General features: G+C 42.8%; 1 protein-coding gene across 1 annotated transcript in view; it reads left to right on the forward strand.

Annotated features, from left to right (window-relative positions):
* The window catches only part of CSMD3 (CUB and Sushi multiple domains 3), a 1,325,501-nt gene that overhangs the window by 1,135,577 nt on the left and 167,183 nt on the right, over nucleotides 1-22,741 (forward strand). Inside the window, exons 37-38 of the mRNA XM_014603846.3 lie at nucleotides 17,952-18,048; nucleotides 20,035-20,139. Coding sequence (XP_014459332.1) covers nucleotides 17,952-18,048; nucleotides 20,035-20,139 — 202 coding nt within the window. The remainder of the gene's footprint in view (nucleotides 1-17,951; nucleotides 18,049-20,034; nucleotides 20,140-22,741) is intronic.

Genomic DNA, 22,741 nt, shown 5'->3' on the forward strand with positions numbered 1-22,741 from the left:
AACAAAACCCATTAATGTTCCTGAAAAGACTTATTTCCTTCAAGAAACTTTGAATCAGGCCCAGCATGAAAGAAAGACTAAAATGCTTTCAATAAGAATAAATAATGTTCCATTAAATGTTAGAATGCTTTAAAAGATCTGACAAAATCTTAAGAAAACAGAGAGCCTGCAGATCTACTAAGATTTCCAGGTAGCATTTGAAAAAAAAAAAATTGAAATTACTTGGTAAACAAGGGCATAGACAGATAAATATATATCCTATTAAAATTTGCATTGGTTTTATATGCTGAGATATATGCCACAGGGATCAGGAACAGACAGTTATACACTTAATACAGCTATCCTAAAGCAGCTCACACAGTAGATGGCTACTGCTGTTCCTGAGCATTAAATGTGGGGGGAGTGGGGAAGCAAATATGGCTGTTTTATGAAGCAGGCAGCTGAAGTCTAGACCCTTGTAACTTAAATAGATGGCATTTTTTTACACCATTGTTATCCCAGTTACTCCAGTGTAAACATTTCATCTGCCCATCTGGAACCAAAGTGTGTTGTTTTATTTTAGCTTTAAAAAAATCCTAATAAAATAAAAAAAGAAAGCAAAATAAGTAGCTACATTTTTCATGAAAAGTGGTTAAAAGCAAAATAGCTAAATGATTAATACTAAACCAAGAATGTTTGATGGATATTCTTTTTCTTGAATCATAGATGAAATACTGAAATTGGAAAATTTGCTAATGACACCTCATTACAGTAGGTTAATCAAGACAATGCATAAGTATAAGGAGCTTCAGAGGGTCCTAAGAAATGAAATCAGCCAAAAGCCTGGAAGACAGAATTCAGCTTTGAAAAGTTCTATGTAATGTATGTGGAAAGGAACAATTTAAATTTATAAACAATGGATTATAACTTGTTTTTAATCTCAGGAAGATAAAATGAGGGATTAATTTTGGACAGCTTAATAAAATTGCCTTTCCAATGCATGGAGCTGAAAGTTAGTAAGGCCTTTTATTTTTTAAAGTAAGGGTTAGAAAATAGTATGATTTCTATAAATCACGTCTACATGATCATCTTGAATATTATATTCTATTTAGTTTAAGATAGCTCAGAAATACTTGGTGAAAAGAGAAATTCTAAATTAGAACAGCAAAAATCATTGCAATACAGACCAGGTTCACCAAAAGAATATGCATACCTTTTCCAAAAGTACCTGCATCTCAGTTTTTAAAGGTATTAGAATTTGTGTCTAATATTTCTAAATATTAGGTATTTAGGAATCTAAGTCACATTCAGAAAGGACTCAGGCTTTTTCATCATTTAAGTCTAAATCCAAATAGGTATTATAGACCCCTAAAAAGGACTTAATCAGAACTTAACTAAGTAAGCATGTGGACAGACATGATACTAGAATAAGTATTAAATTATGTTGGTGTACACTGTTCAGTGATGATTGTTACATCTGTCTTCTCCTGTACCTTATAACTGGGGCTAAACATCAGTAGCTTTAAAACTATCTTGTTTAGCTGAGACTTTGAGCAGTTTTGCTGACCTACACTAACATAGGAATGGACAGAAGTAAAAATTAAATCGAAACAGCTACTGCATGCTTCTATATGGCAAGTCTCCCTATCCCCTTTCATGGTTTTTAACTTACATCTCATAAACATGTCTAAACAGTACAGGGAACAAAGAGTAGTCAATATGACTCTCTAGACCGGTTACTCTGTATGTATTTTACTTTGGACAGTCGTGAGTTAAATAACAGAAGTAACCCTAAAGGCAGAAACCAAAAACTAGGACTTCAAAAACTAGGGGAATGCCCTCCTCATTGGGCTATAAAAGCATCCTCCCTTTTGTTTGATCCCCTTCTGGTCCTATGAGTCTTGCACCAGGCCCCAGATTCTACAGTTGAGGTTGAACAAGACCATGATCTAATCTAATTTGTAGTCTGGTGATTAATATGCTGTTTTAAGTGGGAGACATTGGTTTGTGTCCCCTGAGGCTGCAGAAGCCTGCAACTCAGGTAAGTGTTCTGAACACTAACTATTGTGAAAAAGGTGGGTGGCAGCACTACTACCATTAGTCATGTTCAGGATTGAATGTTGGGTATTATTCTTCCTGTTGCTGTCATTGTTAAATGTGTTCATTCATGTGGGTGCCTCTCCCCCAGGCATCAAGATGTCATGATGATGGGAGGACTTCTCCTGTACTCTTTAGTTGGTAGCCAAAGTTCTGAGAAGGCAGTCAGACTTTAGACACAACCCAGTACCCAGTATTTTCTACTGTCTAGCTGTAGACATCTTTCTGTTCAGCACTTATATATTCTAGGTCAAACTGGATGTGTCTACACATTCATTAATGTGCTTTTGCTACTAAGCATTACATTTAGTACTCTAATGTGAGATACTAACTAAATGTGCATTAGGCTGCCCTAATGCACAGTAGCAAAAACACACTATTTTTAGTGATGCTTAATGCACAGTAGCCTAATTTTACTTTGCATTAGCGTATTAGCATGGTTTTTGCCATGATGCTCTAATGTGCAGTAAAATAGGCTACTGCGGACTAAAGTGCACATGTAGTTACACCCACTTAGAAAGTACCTAGTACTCCCCATTCAGTTATTATAAGAATAGCATCAGAAGTGCATTGGCAAATGGTTGAATCACCATCTGCTTTACCAGAAACATACCAGCTTAGTCTTGGTGTAAAAACATTTGGATTACTTTACTTAACTGGAGCCTTGCCCACTCACCTCCTTTCCAATGTAGCAATCAGAGATATGAGGTAATGAGGAAACCTTCTCAGTATCTCAAGCTGCCATTTGATCATGGTGGAAATTCAGGTCTTAAGCAGAGTAACAAGACTCCTCCAAGGTAGCCTCCAACAACATTTCTAGACTGTTGTTTGTGGACTGAACAGGTGATTTATTTCCTCAGTGGCTCAGCTGAGCACTCTGCTGCTTCATTGTTGGTCATTCATTCATTCCTCAGTGAAAGGTAGATTATTCCAGTGGAATATTAGAATGATAGGAAAGTAAGGCAAAAAAAGAACCTCACAAGGTCAGTGAGACGAGCCCCGTGCTCAAAGCAGGAACTTCTCTGACTATAAACCATCCCAGTCAAGAGACTAACTTGCTCCTAAAAAAAATCCAGGGAAAAAATTCTACAGTTTGTCTAGGTAGCTTTTTCCAATGCTTGACAACATGCAGCCAGAAAGTTGCTTCTAATTTCCAACTTAAATTTCTTCTACTCAAGTTTAAGGCCATTGCTCCTAGTCCTGTCCCCAGCCGTAGAAAAAAAAAATATCTCCATCCACTTTATAATCAGCCGTCAGGTATCTGAGGACTCTTTGCCAACCCCCCCTCCCCCCCCCCCCCGCCAATCTACTATTTTCCAAATAAAATAGTTCTAGTTCTTATCAGATTAAAGATCAAGCAACTTTTATTGGCTACACACACACACACGTAAGCAACAACGCTACAATGCGTTAACATGAATCTGACCACCCTGCAACAATGTTGGGTGGAGTTTAACAACAATTCTCAATCAGCTGACCATGCTGAGGGGAGGCTCCCGGGTTCCTGTGTCTGTGCTGATCATCCAATTTTTCTTGGGATGCAGTCTAGCTGAAAGACAACTTTGTTGTCCTTTGCTGTTTCTGTTATGACTTGTTGTGACATCATTGTTGCTATCCTATTTCATTTTTCTTAGCAGTTCTATCTAAGCACTATTCACAGTATTTACAGTGGCAGCCAGCAGCTGGACACCACAAACTTATTGCTCTTAATTCCCCAAGGTTGGTTCTTTGTTGTTATTGTTTTACTGTGACTTCTTGGTCTGACTTTTTCCCTTTTCTGCTATTTGTTTGTTCTGCTAAGTCTCCAGGTCTAAGTGCAAGCTATTTGAGCCAATCTGGGGTTCATCCAGAGGGAGCTCTGGCTACTCATGTCAAGTAGCTGCAATTATTCTGTATCTTTCTCTCTACAGTGCTGCCCAGGGCACTAATCATTTTTGTCACTCCCCACTGGACTCTTTCCAATATATCAACATCTTTCTTGAAATGTGAAGCCAAAAGCTTTACCTCACCAGTGATGAATAGAACAGAAGAATAATTTCCCTTGATTTGCAAGAGGCACTTATATTAATATTACCCAGCTATTTTCTTTATTTGCAACTATAGCATGCTGTTGGCTTCTATTCAGTTTATGATGCAGTGTAACTCCCCAGGTCCTTTTCTGGAGTACTGCAGCCTAGCCAAACATTCTCTGCCCTCCATTTGTGCATGTGATTATTTTTCCCAAGTGTAGGACTTTACACTTGTCCTTGTTGAATTTCATCTTATTGATTTTGGTACCATTTCTCTAGTCTATCTAGGTCATCCTAGGCCTACCCTTCTGAATGTTTACAACTCTAATCAGCTTGGTGTCATCCACAAATTGGCTAAGTGTACACTCAATCCCAACATCGAGTTTATTAATGATGATGATGAACAGTACTGGATCTAGAGAAACCCTACTTAATTCCTCCTTTAATCTAAACATTGAACCATTGTGACTGCTTATTTTGCATGATGAGCCAGCCAGTTTCATGTGCATATTAATGTCCTTTCATCTAGTCTGTATTCCTTTAGCTTATTAATAAGAATGTTGTGGGAGACAGTGAGTTTTGTGAAAAGTACTATAAAATACCTTTTCTCTAGATATTTGTTTACAACCTATTAGTAGTAGGATTAAGCCCTTAAACAAGAGGCCTCTTAAACAAGAGGATTTTATATATACATGCATATATACATGCTGCGCACACTAAAAAAAATCTAGTCCTAATTATTTAAACACTAGCTGAAACCTACAAAACATTTGCAATTAATTTTTTATTGCAAAAATATTTCTTTAAATACAGGATTTTTAGTTATCCCTTGACTGAATACTTCAATGGAATCAAAACTTCTCACCCTCAAAAAGGCTACATAAAGCTGTTCATGTGTAAACACAGTTTTAGGAAGCAATGGAGCCCCCAAAGCTCAGGGCCCACCAGGAGCTCACCTCATGGCTGAAGGAGACGCAGGCAGGCTCCGGAGGGGGGGAAGCGGGGGAAGGATTGGGTCCCTCACTGCTTTTTTTTTTTTTTTTTCCTTTGGTGGAGTTTGCTTGCTGCACAGTGGGGGGCCCAGTGCTTCATTCTAGCTCTGATTTGCCTGCATATCTGTTTGGGATGCCTGAGGATCTGTAATAATAACACACTTATTCTGTCTGTCCAGAGTTGTTTCAGTAAGCATTGTCATTGGCTGCTAAGACAACCAATTGGAGTGCTCTGGATAGACACAATAAGCCTATTACTATTGTAGGTAGTGAGGGTAATATTATATATATAAATAATCTTTCTTTGAATCAGTATTACATCAGTATCACTGTCTAAGAATAGTATTCTCTTACGCAAAATAAATCTCACTTCTTCAAATGTTACTCTCAGCTAAGGGGCTCACTATATATTATATTTATATGACAATTAACATGTTAATCGTGGCATAAATGACAGGGGTGCTACACACTCAATTTTAGCTGCCATGAAATGATAAACCAGCCATAAATATGTTTCATATGTAATATAGAACACTTTTATGGCTAGTTTGTATTGCACCTTAAATTGAACATGTGGCATGTACACACACCAGGCCTCTTCAGGGCTTGGCACTGGTCTGGGTAGCCCTGGTCTCAAACTGGCTGGGAGCTCCCACCCTTCATCCACACCTGCGGAGGTGAGGATGAGGGGTGGGAATCAGAGGCGCTCAGCCGTGAACTCCTTATGCCCCCAGAGGCCGAGGGGGCACAGCGACTACCCGCAGGTGTTGGTATTGGCGGCAGGGGCATGGCAGCAGTGAGCAGGGAGCTCCTGCAGGCAGCCATGGTAGTGTCTACGGTGGGGAAGAGGTGGGGTGGCAAGTGCCGGTGGTGTTGGCGGCAGCATCGGTGGCAGTTTCATAGGGGGTCACCGCCAATCTCGGGGGGGGGAGGGTGCACCCATGTGTACCCCCTGCACCTGGCCAATGTTCTCCACAGGGAAAGCTGAAGTTTTTCCCCTAGTGGGGGCTTTAAACCTCACATGAGGGAGCTCCAGTAGGACTGCGGGATGCAGGGGAGCAGAGGCTTCCTCCAATGGGAATGAAAGACTGTGAGAGCCAAGTCTGATAGTCAAATGACTACCATCCTGGACAGCCCCTGGTGAACCTAAGCTGACTCTGTCTGTGGTTGGGGCCAATAATCAGCTGATTGTCCCCACTAGCCTCATAACAGTTCCAAGCCATGCTGGGCTGTAGGCACCTGGCTTTCAACTTGCCAGTGCATGGAGGACCCAGAATCATAGACCCTAGCTTCTGCACTGGCAAGTTGAAAGAGTGCAATTGGGATCTGATCCCTGATTCCATAATTGCACCTTCTGCCATGCATGTGTGGCATGCCAAGAAGCATGATTACTGGGGCTGGGGATTAGATTCCATAGCACTTTCCCCAGAACATGTGCTGCAGTCATAGAATCATAGGGCTGGAAGGGACCCCAGAGAATCATCGGGTTTAGCCCCCCACATGAGCAGGAAAAGAGAGAGAGAGAGAACTGAATTGCATTCAGTTTTTACAGTATTGATTCTTGAATAAGCTCCAATCACTTACATTTGTGCAAATGTACTGAAGAAAAGCAGTTGCCAAGGCATACCTCAGGGCATAATTAGGTCTACAGAACCTTATTGATGGTGATCATGCATAACAAGTAGAGAATCAGGCTTGATGCACTGAATCCTGGTTAGTTTGAAGGTCTGGCGGTGAGAGACAAAGTTACAAAGTAAAAAAAATCTAGTGAATCAAGCTATGTATTGCATAAAATGCAGCAAACATAGAAACCCATCTTAATCTGTTTATTGAGCCATTTTTTAGACTGGAACTTCATTTAAATAATGGTTTGCATGAGCTGAGGCTAATTTCTAGGTTGTTTTGTCTTATTGTTGTTTAAAAAAAATTAGCAAATTAGAAACTGCACCTATAAAAATATCTATTCTGTGTAAGTTGGAAGAATTTGGCTAGTTTGCTGATCAGCCACTTAACCTGAAAATGCAAATACAGGTGCTTATGAAATATTTTCAAGCAAATATTTATATATGTGTGTCTTTTTGCATACACTCTCTTCTGAACTTATATGAAACAAGAAGGCTTTGGCCTTCTTTTTTTCTTTATCCAAAGTAATAAAAATCTACTGTCACTGAACCTTACAGGAACAGAGCATTATATATTGTCAGTACATATTCTTTTGTAAAACAGTGCAGCATTTTCACTTCAGATTCCTCCGTTCCAGAGCCCTCTGTAAATCCTGTCTAGCTTATCCCTTAGTTGCCCAGATAGAGACTACATAAAAAAAAAAAAAAATTCTAACAAAGGCTTGCTATCAAGGTTTGGGTAATTTGATATTGTCATGCAAAGTGTTCTGTTTACTAAATTATGCACATTAACCGATGATGCCAGAATACCCATAATGATAGCAATTATGGAGTCAGATTCTGAGAGGGTGCACCCTACCTTCAAATAGAATTGAATACACTCATCCAGCACATACCTGGACGTTCCAGGTGCTCATCGCTTTGTATTAAGATAGAGCTGATCAAGGAGAAAGATTTGAAAAGTCTAGCAGTGTATGAATGGACTCCTGGCTTTCAGCACCAATTCTGAATCCATGTCAGACTCAGGTTCTTGGTGGGCACACTGGGCACACTGCTGATTTTATATTCAGCTTGTAGCCCACTGTGACCCCAAGGCTTTCTCTGCAATACTGCAGCTTAGCCAGTCATTTCCCAGTCTGTATTTGTGCATGCAATTATTCCATTCCAAGTGCAGGACTTTGTACTTGTCCTTGTTGGATCTCATCCAATAGATTGGACACCATTTTCCACTCTATCTAATCATTCTTATCCTAGCCCTTCCCTTCAGACTGTTTGCACCTTGACACAACTTGGTATCACTTGTAAATTTGCTAAGCATACATTCAGTTCCATTATATCCAAATCATTGATGTGGATGTTGAATAATCTTTTAATATCTCCTCCACACTAAACACTGAGCCATTGGTAGTGACTGACTGAGCAGGATGACCCAGTCAGTTATGTATCCACCTTACAGTACTTTTGTCTAGTCTGTATTTCCTTAGTTTAATCTCTGTTTCCTTAGTTTGTTAATAAGAATGTTGTTGGAGACTGTGTCAAAATCATTCCCTATCCAAACAACCTGTCACCTTATCATAGATGGAAATCAGCTTAGTCTGGAATGATTTGCTCTTGGTGAATCCATGCTGGCTGTTCCTGATCACAGTTCTCCAGGTGATTCACATTAGAGTCCTTCACAGCCTTCTCCATGATCTTTCCAGGTATATGTCAGGTTGACTTGTCTGTAGTTCCCCAGATCCTTCTTCTTTCCTTTCCTTTCTTGCCCTTTTTCAGTCATCTGCGACCTCACCTGACATCCGTGAGTTCTCAAATGGCTCTGAAATTACCTCAGCGAAGTCAGGATTCATCCCATTTGACCCTACTGACTTGAAAGCTGCTATCTTCTGTAAATTAATCCTTAATCTCTTCTGCCATTACCCTAGCTGTTTGTCTGCTTCCCTATCTTTGCTTCCAACTGCGCTTGTCATCTGGTAACTCCCACTATTTGTGAAGACTGAAGTAAAAAAAGGAATTAAATACATCAGTTTTCTCTAAATCATTCATAACTAAATTGCTTTCCACATTCCATAGGGGACCTATGTTTTCTTTGGTATTTGTCTTACTTTTGACGTACTAGTAGAATCTATTTTATATCCTTTGAGAGTTGCATCTCAAATTGTGGTTTGGCCTTCCTAATTTTCTCCCTGTATGCCTGTACATTACTCTTTTGTTCTTCCCTAGTACCATGACTGAGTTTCCACTTTTTATTGGATTCCTTTTGAGTTTCAGCTCATTCAAGAAATTTGTCTAGCCAGGCTGGCTTCTTCTTACACTTCTCATTGTTCTGTCACATTGGGACGCTTGCTCCTGTGCCCTTAAAGGGACCTACTTAAATATAGCAACTGTCCTGGACTCCTTTTCCCCTCATACATACATCCCAGGTGACCCAGCCCACCAATTCCCTGTGTTTGCTAAAGTCTGCTTTTCTTAAATCTTCCCTCTTTCCTTCCTTCAGTTAGGATCCTGAATTCTTTCATTTCATGGTCACTTTCACCCAGGTTACCTTCCATCTTTACGTTTTCAACCAATTCTTCCCTGTTTGTGACTAGCAAGTCAAGAAGAGCTTCTCATCGAATTGGTGTCTGCTACCTGTATCAAAAATTTATCTCAAGTACACTCAAGAAATTTTCTGGTCTGCCTGCAGACTGTTGTATTTCCTCCCAGCAGACATCCTGATTATTAAAGTCCCCACAAGAACCAGGTCCTGTGATTTGAAAAGTTTTGCCAGTTGTTTAATAAGTCCTTATCCACATCCTTCTCTTGGTAGCAGATGTCCACCATGACATGCCCTTTCTGTTCTCCCCTTTGACCTTTACCTAGAGGCTTTCAACAGGCCTATCTTCCACTTGGCACTGTGCCTCTGAACACATGTAAATTCCCTTTATATGTGGCACATGTCCCTTGACTATTTTTCCTGAACAAGCTATACCCATCCATGACCAGTGATGGCCATCAAGGCACTGAATAATGCATCATGATCCATACAGTCATGTGTACTGTCCTGCCACATCTCCATAATCCTAATTACATCATAATTATGTGATTGTACTAAGACCTCCAGTTCTTCCTGTTTGTTTCCCAAACCTCTCACATTAGTATATAAATGCTTCAGGAATGTAACTTATTGTTCTATCTTCTCTGTGAGAACATTGTTATGGCTTCTGTTATTCCTGACCATTACTAAATGTTTACCTAAGTCCCCTGGTTCTTTACTTACCTCTGGGATTTTGTCCCCCTCTCCTCACCACCACTGAGCCTAGTTTACAGCTTCCTCACTAGTCTGGTCCTGGGGAAGACCATAAACTGCATCTGACTAGAGGGCAACCTGGTGGGGCCACTCATGGCAGGCTAGCTCCACTATAAAACCCCAATATTGCAATCTCCAGTGTAATGTGACTACAGGGCAGCACAAAACCCTAGCCCTCACCACCTTGTGGGTATGTCTTGGTTGGAGAAAGGCTAAGGGACATCACAATGACAGAAATTCACCCTCACTGAGGTGTTAGGCAGTCAGCACCAGCTCTAATCTATCACTCTCTGGCAGAAGCTACACCCATTGAGGCACTGAAAGTCTGGACTTGGTCTGGCCTTTCGACTGCCTCAATGGTCTAAAGGGGGAGGTGGTAGTCTAGGGTATCCTCTTCTCCTTCATGCTGTTGCCTAGGCATATGTACTGAAGGTCTTGGTGTGATAGTCACATAGTAAACACAATCTCATGGTCATAGAAGCCAAAGCTCTGCTGGTGATACTATCTACACAGCCACATGTTGACTGCAAGTTGGGTCTGCCCCTATCCAGGACTTCTAACCTTAACTGGAAGGATCAATGAGGGCACTACCTGGGCCCCCTTCCCCTTCACACTTGTTCTCAAACCATGTGGTCACTTCTGATTTGCTCAAGGTAACTCCTGGCAGTATCATTAGTGTCCACACTGATGAGCAGAATGGCATATTACTATGAGTCTTGGCAATCTTTCTGTGATGTCTTGAATGCAAGCTCCTGGCAGAAGCAGACGTCTGGAGTCAACAGGTCAGGCCAGAAGATGGATGCCTTCATGCCCCACAGGAATGAGTTGCTACCACCATGCATTGCTTTTCCTTGGCAGTAATGCTTGCACTCCTCCCTTCCTAGAGAAGCATAGTTTGTCCTCCCCTACCACTTCTCATGTAATGCCAGGTCAGCATACTTGTTCTACAATTTGACAATCACAGGTCCTGCAGGAAAGTGCTGTCTGTTGCTAGAGATGACAAGCTGACAGCTTCCACCTTCCAGCATACCTGTTTCATCTGTGTCTTCTAATGCCTTCTCTGGCTGTCCCTTTTCCATGATGCTGGAGATGTCTTTGTGCATTGAGTCAACAAGGTCCTCATACTCATAGATGCTTCTGAACCTTTCCACCTCCTCCTTCCCCTTATCTAATTTCTCAGGGAATCACTAGGAGATGCTTCTTACACTACAAATGCTCCTCCTGCTGGCTGTCCCTCATAGGGACATCCAATCCTTCAGGTAAGCAAGGTGTAGGCAAAATATGGCCTGCGGGCTGGATCTGGCCCACGAGGCCATTCCATCTGGCCTGTGGGGCCCCTAAGCATTTTTGAAAATTAATATTTCTCTGTCTTTGGTTCCCGTCAAAAATGACAGGAACCAGGAACAGTAGGACCCAGGGGAAGCCCGGCAGGCTTCCGCAGCAACAGATCCCACCCGGCCTTGCCTCCCCCAGCTGGAAGCCCTAGCTTATGGCCTGGGAACATGTGGCTGCCCCGTGCTGGAACCTCAGGTAAGTGGGGGAGGACAGGGAAGGAGCTGGTGCCGAGTGCAGGGGGAAATGCAGCCCCTCACCCACCCCATACCTAGTGCTCCCTGCTGCAGCTGCTCACATCCTGCACAGGGCTGTCTTGAGCAGGCACAGGCATTCACAGGTGGTCTACAAGTGACTGCAGCATGGGGAACCGGCCACGGGGTAGGTGAGGGGCTACTTTTCCCCCTCACGCTCAGCACCAGTTTGTAGCCTGCCCCCACTGCCAGCCTGGACCCCACACAGCTCCGGGCTCACCCCTGGGGCTGTGCATGGCGGCAGCAGCTGTGGCCCCTCTGCTTGCCTCACCTGGCAGTGTTGGCTGCTGCTGCCCACCCAGAGCTCACTCGCTGGGCAGCCCATAGGCAGCGGTGGCAAACACTGGCCAGTGTGGCAAGCGGCAGGGCCACAGCTGCTGCCACCATGTGTAACCCTGATGGGCAAGCCCAGAGCTGGCCTGGGGCCCAGGCTGGCAGTGGGGCTGGTTACAAGCTGGTGATGAGCACGGGTTTGGGGGGGGAGAAGCAATCCCTCAACTGCCCCGTGGCTGGCACCCTGCACTGCAGCCGCTCGCAGCCCATGTGCTGTTGCCTGTGCCTGCTCAAAACAAAATAAGGGTAGGGGGTACAAGGCAGGATGCCCTGCTTGTTACCCTAGCCCCCAGTGCTGCTGCCCTATGCCCCCCATCCAAAGCCTCTGCCCCCAGCCCTGCTCATGACCCTTGCCCTCCAGCTCTGCTGCCCCTTGCCTCCCACCCAAAGCCCCTGCCCCCCAGCCCTGGCTCTGTAGCTGTCAGCAGCTACCCAGAACCTGGACCAGCTACAAACATCTGTTGCCTCTCCACCCCAGCCCCTGCCTGTGCCTGCTAGGGGCAGCCCTGAGTAGGCTGCAAGCAGCTGCAGCAGGGAGCACAGACCATGGGGCAGGGGAGGGGCCACTTTTCCCTGCACTCCACACCAGCTCGTTCCCTGGGGGTTGGGCCTGTGCGCTGCCCCTGGCCTGTACCACAGGGCTAGGGGTGCCCTGGGTGTGAGCGGGTGCACGGGGCCCACACCAGTGTCCTGGGGCCAGTGCCAGCAGGGCCCAGAGCAGGGCAGCAAGAGTACAGGGTCCCAGCTGGCAGGGGCTCTATGGAGCTGGGCCACCTCCCCCCTCTCCCTGCTGGTGCAGCACAACCTGGCTCCACATACCCCTGCCAGCCTGTGTCCCGCTCTGGGCCCCCCGGCACTGGCCCTGAGACATTGGTCCCAAGATGGTGACTGGGGGTGGGGCACCTGGCAGGGGGTGGGGCTTTCCATGTGAGGCAAAAGAGGGAAAGGGGCCAGGAGGCTTCCATGGCTGACCAGAGAAATCCAGGGCAGCCTAAGGGCCAAAAGGGGAGCACATAAAAAGTGGAAACAGGGAGAGATCACTAAAGACGAATAAACCTCCTCTGCTCGTGCTTGTAGGGAGGCAGTTAGGCGGGCCAAAGCTACCAAGGAGCTGAGGATGGCAACCCAAGTAAAAGACAACAAGAAATTGTTTTTTAGATGTATAGGGAGTAAAAGGAAGGCCCAGGGAGGAATAGGACCCCTGCTAAATGGGCAGAAACAATTGGTGACAGACAGGGGGGACAAGGCTGAACTCCTCAATGAGTTCTTTGCCTCAATGTTCCTAAGTGAGGGACACGACAAGTCTCTCACTGGGGTTGTAGAGAGGCAGCAGCAAGGCACCAGACTTCCATGCGTAGACCCTGAGATGGTGCAGAGTCACTTGGAAGAACTGGATGCCTTTAAGTCGGCAGGCCCGGATGAGCTCCATCCAAGGGTGCTGAAGGCACTGGCCGACATCATTGCAGAGCCACTGGTGGGAATATTCGAACGCTCGTGGCACATGGGCCAAGTCCCAGAGGACTGGAAAAGGGCTAACGTGGTCCCCATTTTCAAAAAGGGGAGGAAGGAGGACCCGGGCAACTATAGGCCAGTCAGTCTCACCTCCATCCTTGGTAAAGTCTTTGAAAAAATTATCAAGGCTCACATTTGTGAGAGCCCAGCAGGGCAAATTATGCTGAGGGGAAACCAGCACGGATTTGTGGCGGGCAGATCATGCCTGACCAATCTAGTCTCTTTCTATGACCAGGTTACAAAACGCCTGGACACAGGAGGAGGGGTGGATGTCGTATACTTAGACTTCAGGAAGGCCTTCGATACGGTATCCCACCCCATACTGGTGAACAAGTTAAGAGGCTGTGATGTGGATGACTACACAGGCCGGTGGGTGGTGATTTGGCTAGAGGGTCGCACCCAGAGAGTCATGGTGGATGGGTCGGTCTCGACCTGGAAGGGTGTGGGCAGTGGGGTCCCGCAGGGCTCTGTCCTTGGACCGATACTCTTTAATGTCTTCATCAGTGACTTGGACAAGGGAGTGAAATGTACTCTGTCCAAGTTTGCAGATGACACAAAGCTATGGGGAGAAGTGGACACGCCGGAGGGCAGGGAACAGCTGCAGGCAGACCTGGATAGGTTGCACAAGTGGGCAGAAAACAACAGGATGCAGTTCAACAAGGAGAAATGCAAAGTGCTGCACCTAGGGAGGAAAAATGTCCAGTACACCTACTGCCTAGGGAATGACCTGCTGGGTGGCACAGAGGTGGAAAGGGATCTTGGAGTCCTAGTTGACTCCAAGATGAACATGAGTCGGGAGTGTGACGAAGCCATCAGAAAAGCCTATGGCACTTTATCGTGCATCAGCAGATGCATGACGAATAGGTCCAAGGAGGTGATACTTCCCCTCTATTGGGCACTGGTCAGACCGCAGTTGGAGTACTGCGTGCAATTCTGGGCGCCGCACTTCAAGAAGGATGCGGGTAACCTGGAGAGGGTCCAGAGAAGGGCAACTCGTATGGTCAAGGGCCTGCAGACCAAGCCCTACGAGGAGAGACTAGAGAAACTGGACCTTTTCAGCCTCCGCAAGAGAAGGTTGAGAGGCGACCTTGTGGCTGCCTATAAGTTCATCACGGGGGCACAGAAGGGAATTGGTGAGTATTTATTCACCAAGGCGCCCCCGGGGGTTACAAGAAACAATGGCCACAAGCTAGCAGAGAGCAGATTTAGATTGGACATTAGGAAGAACTTCTTCACAGTTCGAGTGGCCAAGGTCTGGAATGGGATCCCAAGGGAGGTGGTGCTCTCCCCTACCCTGGGGGTCTTCAAGAGGAGGTTAGATGAGTATCTAGCTGGGGTCATCTAGACCCAGCACTCTTTCCTGCTTATGCAGGGGTTTGTACTCGATGATCTATTGAGGTCCCTTCCTACCCTAGCATCTATGAATCTATGAATCTTTGCAGACCTCAACAGCTTGCCAAAACTGGAAAAGCAGCCATCCGCCTAAAATAATTGCCCGCCCCGAGGTAAGCCCTGTAGCAAAGATATGGTAATGACCACACTCCAGAAACCTCCTGCCTTTTAGTTTGAAGAAATTAACGTGTAGCTGACTCCCGTGTACCAAATACCTATTTAACTAGGTGTAGGCCATAAGGCAGGCCAAGAGCTGTAAGAGGTAAATTCTACAAGTCTGAAGTTCTATGGAAAATACCAACATGCATAGAAATGTTTGGAATATGATTAAGAATTTCCTGACATGGACAAAATTAGTACAAATTGCCATGGTAGAAAGAAAACCAGGTAGCACAGTATAACCAAAACTTGATATATACCTGGGAAGATGTGTAGGAATATTGTGATTAAATAAGTTAATTAGTCAATTGTAAGCTGTGTGGCACCAGATGTGATTGATCGTGTGTGGGCACTGATGCAGACTAGATGTAAGTGCTCCTAAAGTATAAAAAGAGTAGAACAGAAATTCGCTTGGGATTTGTGATTAAACTCTGTAGTATTCCTGCTGGCAGCCACCTGTCTAATAGTATGAATAAAGGCTATGATAAGTTATATTCACTGAGAGTGTCTACATGTGCCCCTACAGTGCTATTGTTACTGTACCATCATTTAGTACTTCCTTTTAGAAGTACTAAATGACAGCACAGTAACAGCCCATACTATGTTCTCCACATGGGACATGGTTATTTTTAGCCACTGTGTCACCATTGCAATGTGCTATACTGAGAGAGCACACAGCTATGGTGACCTAGCTGTGGCATCATGGTTTTTGCCCATGGACACTACATCACCATAACGTGTTGCTATGGCAGTGTAGCATCTTCTGTAGATGTGCCCACTGAATAACAGCTGAATGTGTATTTCAACCAGACTGTAGTAGGACTGTAGAGGTCACTGAAGACAACAACATTAGAGTACAACTCAAGGTATAACACCAAAGATAACCAAGATAATATTTATTGCAAAATCTTCTTGAACATTTAGCCTTCCTAACTGTCTCCTAGTATCCTACAATGTGTCAACAATAACCTCTGTATCTAAATCATTCTACAAAGACAACAATCTAGTGAAGGTTATTTGTTGAGGACAGCTCTTTGGGTATGTCATTTGCAGTCACAGAAGTGACAGTAGTGGCATATAGAGATATTTGAACTAGTCACCCAAGAAATAAGGTAAATGAGCCCACACTGAGCTCAAAACTGCCCAAACAGATACCTACTGGTACCCAGTTAGTTAGTACTTTCCACTTCTATTGCTAACATGCCACCTAATCTGCTGCAACATAAATGGGTTTGTAACCTCTTTTGTACCTTTACCACAAATAAAATTTTATCTTGTGGACCACCAACTGTGAATCACAACCTAATTTATATATTTATATTCAGTTCGGGAGTGTTTTGAACTTATAGAGCTGAACAGAATTAGGAGCATCCACAAGATTTGTCTAAGCAAGTAACTTCAACCTAATAAAAATCAATCAGAAATTATTCCTGATAGCTTAGGTCAGTGGTGTCACTTGTTCAGCTCCTGGGATCACATATGAAGCAGTCTGGCTCATGTTCTATGGAGATTTGCTTAGGCTTCCCCTGCAGTCGTCCACATGAAGTAATTGATAACCAAGATATTTATTTGAAGGGGGCAAAGCACCTTATGTCATCTCCACACAAGGGGAGGCCTCTCAAAGGGCTTTTGAATTGAAAGTAGCATTCTGTTACTGGCATCCCAACCCCACACTCCTGCATGATGTGGGATCACTAAAGTTGCTTGTCCATCTCTTATTGTCAGGACTCAGGAATTTCTTTTGTTATGTTTAATTTGAGCACCATAGAGCAGATCACCCCAAAAGTTCCCTGAGAAATGGACTTCTATCACCCTCCAACCCCAAATTACCTGCCTTGCCCTGTATCCAGGTATGGGAGGAAGCAGGATATTTTCAAGACAGTGTTTTCAAACACCTTCATCCTCTGGTTCTTGATGCTGCTCTTGCCAAAGTCACTGCTGATATATCTTTTCCACACCACGTTCTAAGGTGGAGAAATGGTAAAAGAAAGAGCTTTGTCAGCATATCTGTCTCCCATCTGGGATGATCTTTGGGGGCATACTTAGCCACCTTGGCTTACTGAGGTTTCCAAGCAATTCTATTTGTTGCAAATTCGTCTTCTACTTTATGCTATGTAACATTTTTTACATGCAAAATGGCTTCCAGTGCTGCAGGAAGGACTAAACCAGCTAGGTGTTGGTTCAGGAATCAATAGGTTTCACTGATCTCTTTATCCAACAGAAGGGGACTGAATGCCCATGGGGAAAGTATACATTTCTGAAAAGAAGGAAATGTTTTATTTCCCCTATTTACTCAGATAAAACATCCATCCTATTTCTGAGGACTTTTGGTGATAATGGTGGTTAGAAGGAAAGAGGAGGAAGATGAATATCACAGTAGGTGACTATTCACACATTTAGATGCCTAAATATTTTTCTAAATCAGGCCCTTTTAGTATTGCCAAATCCAACAACTGAGGAATATAATTTCTTCCCTTCCCCACACCTCCACTTCTAACAGAGCTGAAAATTTCTAAGGGATACCTCATATCATCATGACACAGGCTCCAGCCCTTGCCAAACTTGCGAGAGTCAAAAAAAGAAATTTAAATATTTGGTAGCATTTCCCTTCCTCTCAGCAGTCTCAGACTATAATCAATAAAGGCTTATTGTGGCCCCAGGTGGCATATAGGATTTTGTGGTTCCTTTCGGAGGCAAGACACCTAAAGGTCACAGAATTTATAATCAGAGACAAAAATATAAAAACAAGCAAACAAAAAACAGATGCATACATTTTGTTCATATCAAGAGCTAAGAGTTTCAACTCACAATTAGGATCATTGCCTTACACTACTTTTCCACAGTTGAAAATGACAACTTCATCTGTAACTACAGGATTGCTACTAGCATAAATGGACACAGGTTATAATTTACAGTTTTTCTCCCTGTAGGATGAACTCAAGGGAAAGAGCTTTATGTTCTTTTTCTTACATTTTTCTTCATAGGTGCAGGTTGTAAGTTTTGCCACAGAACACAATTGGGACTCCTTGGACTTTTATGATGGCGCTGACAACAATGCTCCAAGGCTTGGAAGTTATTCAGGTGAATGAGGCGAGGGTACAATAAGTACATTACAGATGTTGCTCTTTGCTGTAAACACACAGATCTTTCTGCTTCTTTTTTTCTCTGTTTCTCCTGAAATTGACAGTTAACACATGTTATAGTTTTGGTTCCATCCAACAGGGTCTTGAATCAGCGTGAAAAATTGAAAGGCTTAAAACTAAAACAACATTTTGAGTGTTATTTAGAGGCCCCTAAACTACATGTAGTATTCTCCTAGGTGTCATGATCTATTTTTCTAGCATGATTCAGAGGCTTCAAAAATACAAAGATATACTGGTCATCTGTTACCACCTACAGGTCCAAATACAAAGGCCTCTGGCTAAGAGGACATGTTTCTAAGCTATCCTGTTTTTAGTGCCCAGGCCTCTACTGGCTTTGTTTAGGCACAGATAATAGAGGTGTTTTAAAAAAATAAATGTGTATCCCATGCTCTGGATACTTATGCCATTAAATTAGAGATGTAGGCTAATTGAATATGAAGGACAGCCAATAAATAGTCTCAAAATTCCAAAACAATATGTAAACTCCTTCCTCAGAAAACTGAGAATGGTCTTTGCCACCCTCAGTGCCTATCACAATGCATTCAATTACAGCACAGGGAACATTACTTTTTTTTATATTTCTTAATAAGTACACATAGCATTTATTATCTATATTCTTTTAAACTTAAATAATTCTTTTCAGTATAGCTTTATAAACCAGTAGATCCCATTTGCTCAACTGATATATTATGGGCCTGTCCTGATCTTTTAGGCAAGAATTCTCTAGACTTTTAGTGAGGTTACTTGACATGAGTAAGGGTTAGTCACCTCAAGAACAGTTGCTAAATTAAGCCTGTGGGTTGAGATAGATAGATAGATAGATTTTTTTTTTTGTGTACAGTTTGTGGTGCAAAAGGAGTTCCAATTTTATATTGTAATAGTAGTAATAAGAACAGTAATATACCAGGAACCTGAGACATATTGTGCCAGTTTATGTACCACAGTATGGCAGGTTATAACAAGTCTAACAATGTTTGTTTATAGAAAATAACTTCATGAAAGATCTTCATCATGGATAGGACTACCTGGCAGGTTAGATAGATTTTCTTTCGCTAAATGATAGAAACCTGTGTTTCTGGAATCTAGGAAATGTTAACATGGTCACAGTAGGAGGGATCTATAAGAACCCAATGTGTACTTTGAAAGCCTTGAAATTTGATGCAGTGTAATTATGTTACTTAAAGTAAATTGATATCATATCAGTTTACTTTTATAGGTCATGTTTACCAATGGTGTATTTAAAAGTAAGTTGTGTTGGCAGTAATCTGTATATAGCAGCATAAGTTGTAAAAGCACAGTTAAAAACCAGGCATGGTTTATAGTACTGTTGCCACAATATAGAGATGTCTCCTCCATTGTATGGTGTCCATACTATTTTTTTATAACAAATGATGCAAAACCTGTCCAGAAGGGGTAAATATTTTGTTATAAGCCAATAGTAGAGATTGGCACTAGCATTCTGACATGACCAGCAATTTAAAATGGACTTGCAGAGGCCATTCTTAGCATCTGACAAAGTTGGTTGGTGCCTACAAAAGTTTATAACTCTCTGAACCAATTAGTCTCTAAAGTGCTGCCCTGCATTCATGGAAGTGTGTGAGCATAAATTTACCAAAAGTTAGATCTTATTAGTGTGCTTGTCTTCCCTGCCAGATTCTGGAATTGTGCTGCAGATGTTATATTGTGGTGCACTGAATACATTAGCAAATCTCTACAAGGGACAGGTATACTATAGCATATACAATGATATCCTGCAATGAAAATGATTACCATGCTTTACAAGAACTATATCTGGCACATTTGTTTTCCTGAAGACTATCGTATGATACAGTTATATGTGACTATATTTACATTTGAAATATCTATGCTTCAACTTCTGTATCTGCATTTCATTATGGTAATAAACTAACCTTTCTCTTTTCAGGAACTACAATACCACCACTTCTCAACAGCACATCTAACAATTTGTACTTAAACTTTCAGTCTGACATAAGTGTGTCAGCTGCTGGATTTCATCTTGAGTACACAGGTAATATACATATAAGTTATTCTAATTGTTTGCCTTTTGCTTTTATTTAGCAACAAGCCTATCTGATATGAAGGGTAATGCTCAGACTATTGCATGTATTAGCTTAATACTTCTCTCCTTGTGATTGGTGACAAAAATCCCATTTGATTTTGATAAAAACAAATCAGGCCTGCACCCTGTATTATAGGGATTGGTAAATCTAATTCATTTTTATACTCCCTGATGTTTTGTCTGTATGAGAATACTCTTGGATTACACTGGAATAAAAAAGTGATTTTATCAGTCAGGAGCAGGTGGAGACACTGTATTTTGTTTCATAGTTTCATAGTAGCTAGGGTCAGGAGGGACCTGAACAGATCATCTAGCCTGCCCCCCTGCCACAGGCAGGAATGAATGCTGGGTTCACAAGACCCCAGACAGGTGATCATCCAACCTCCTCTTGAATTTGCCCAAGGTAAGGGCAAGGACCACCTCCCTGGGAAGTTGGTTCCAGATTTTGGCCACCGTAACTGTAAACTGTTTGTATAACACCTGCACAAAATGTTGACAGTGCACTCAAAAGTAAAAATGACAAAATATATTTAAACTTCATTTCTTGTGCTTAATGTTGCTGTTTTATTGCTATTGCTTTTATTATTACTATTTATTATGATGATGATGATTATATTCTTGTATTAAAGTATTCATAGATTAGGAATACTCAATTTAGAAACGTACATTTTTAAGTACAATGAAAAACATATTTTGTTGATTTGGAAAAAAAATCATTTTTGAATCTGTCAAACTAGATATATGAGTCTATAACTAATCAATAAAGGGCAGAAATACTGTAATTACCTACTCAAGCAGCTAAAAAAGAATTGGCATAGCCTCCATCGTCCTGTTCCAATTGCAAGGTGTATTTCCTAAATTTTGTTTTTCCTGTTATAAATATATAATGCACAGTGTGCATTTAAGTTGTGAAAAATATCAGGAAACAATGAAGCAAAACTCTTCACTGCACACACATCTTTTTTCCCCCCCTGGGAAGAGGATGAGAAAAAAAGAACAAGCCACATGTGGCAAATGTTAGTCTTGTTGCTTAATGGTTTACTGAAAGCTGTTCAGGTATGATGATGACAATAGAATGCAATTATTTGAAAACCATATGCGGCTGGTGAAGGTGTTAGTAGTAAAATGATTCATTTCTTATTGCATATAACACTAATTATTAAAATCATTTATATTTGAATGGCATTGGCTCAGGTGATTTGGCATAAAAACAGGCAGTCATTCATATACGTCTTTACATTTGTCCCAGGTACACCATTCTCTGTCTTCAAACCGATTCTTGTGTGACTCAGTTACTGCAAGATTAGTTCTTGACAATGTTACAGTATCCAAAGTCCTCTCCTTGGATCATCTGGAAGTCTTTATTAGCCACCACAAAAGGGAAGAGACTTGCAGAACAAATACATGGTCTTTTCTGTATAACTTGTATACTCAGTACTGATTGCTGCAATCCTTCTTCTCTGGTGGGCATTTGTATTCAGAAATATTCTGCCTCAGCTTCTCTCACCTTTAGAGGAAGGGGAAATCAAAGCTTCCTTAATATAATATAGAAATCTCAGTTTAACACAAGAAAAAAAATGTCTAAGGAATAGATGTTTAATGCTATAAAAATGCACTACATTTTCAGCAAGCAAAAAGCAGTATGCCAGAAGAAGAGTTCAACATATATTATCATTAGGCTTGGTGAAATATGTATGGTTTCTAGAGAGGTAAGCTGCACAGAATATATTAGGTGAGATACGACTCCAAACAAATGAGCATGATAAAATAAGTTATTGTGAAATAAGGAGCAGACGTGCCAAAGCGGATCTTAAATGGGGATACATTGGTATATTGCGAAGTTACTCAGACATCTTGCAACACCAGTCAGCATCCGGCTGACAAACAGTGCTGCTCCCTATACGCTACCTCCCTTTCAAAGAGTAGTAAAGCTGTTGTGTGCCCAGCGATGTTATTGAACAAGCTCACAACACTACACTATAGCAGCTTTACTAATCTTTGACAGGGAGACAGCGTATAGGGAGCAGCGTTATACTTACAGGACTGGAAATGAAAACAACTATAATGCTGGTCCTCTGCCTGCACCTTTCCCTTGGGAATTACCCTCTGGCTCTGGCATGACTCATGTTCTTGCTCCTGTCCAAGCCCAGCCTAGTACCAGTTATTGTGGTGGTGGCAGTTGTGGCCAGGCCCTGGAGCTGGAGCCAAGGCTAGAGCTGCTCCTGAGGCCACTGTTGCTTCTAGGCCAGGTTGGGGCCAGAGCAACTGGGCTGGAATAGGACCAGAGCCCTGCCAGAGCTGGTGGGTAAGCAATGCGGGGGCACAGGCAGTTGGGGACAGGTGCAGATGGTGTGGGGGAGGGGGATGCAGGCACCAAGGGGGCAGGTGCCAGGGGGTTAGACAGTAGGAAGGGCAAGTGATGAGAGAGACATGGGACAAGGAAGAGGGATCAAGCTGCTTGATCCCCTCATAGATTTCATAGATGTTACCACCTGCCCCCCTTACTACCTGCCCCCTCACCACTTTCCCCACTGCCACTGCTTTCCATGCT

Source organism: Alligator mississippiensis, chromosome 3, assembly GCF_030867095.1.
Source record: "Alligator mississippiensis isolate rAllMis1 chromosome 3, rAllMis1, whole genome shotgun sequence".
Lineage (NCBI taxonomy): Eukaryota > Metazoa > Chordata > Crocodylia > Alligatoridae > Alligator > Alligator mississippiensis.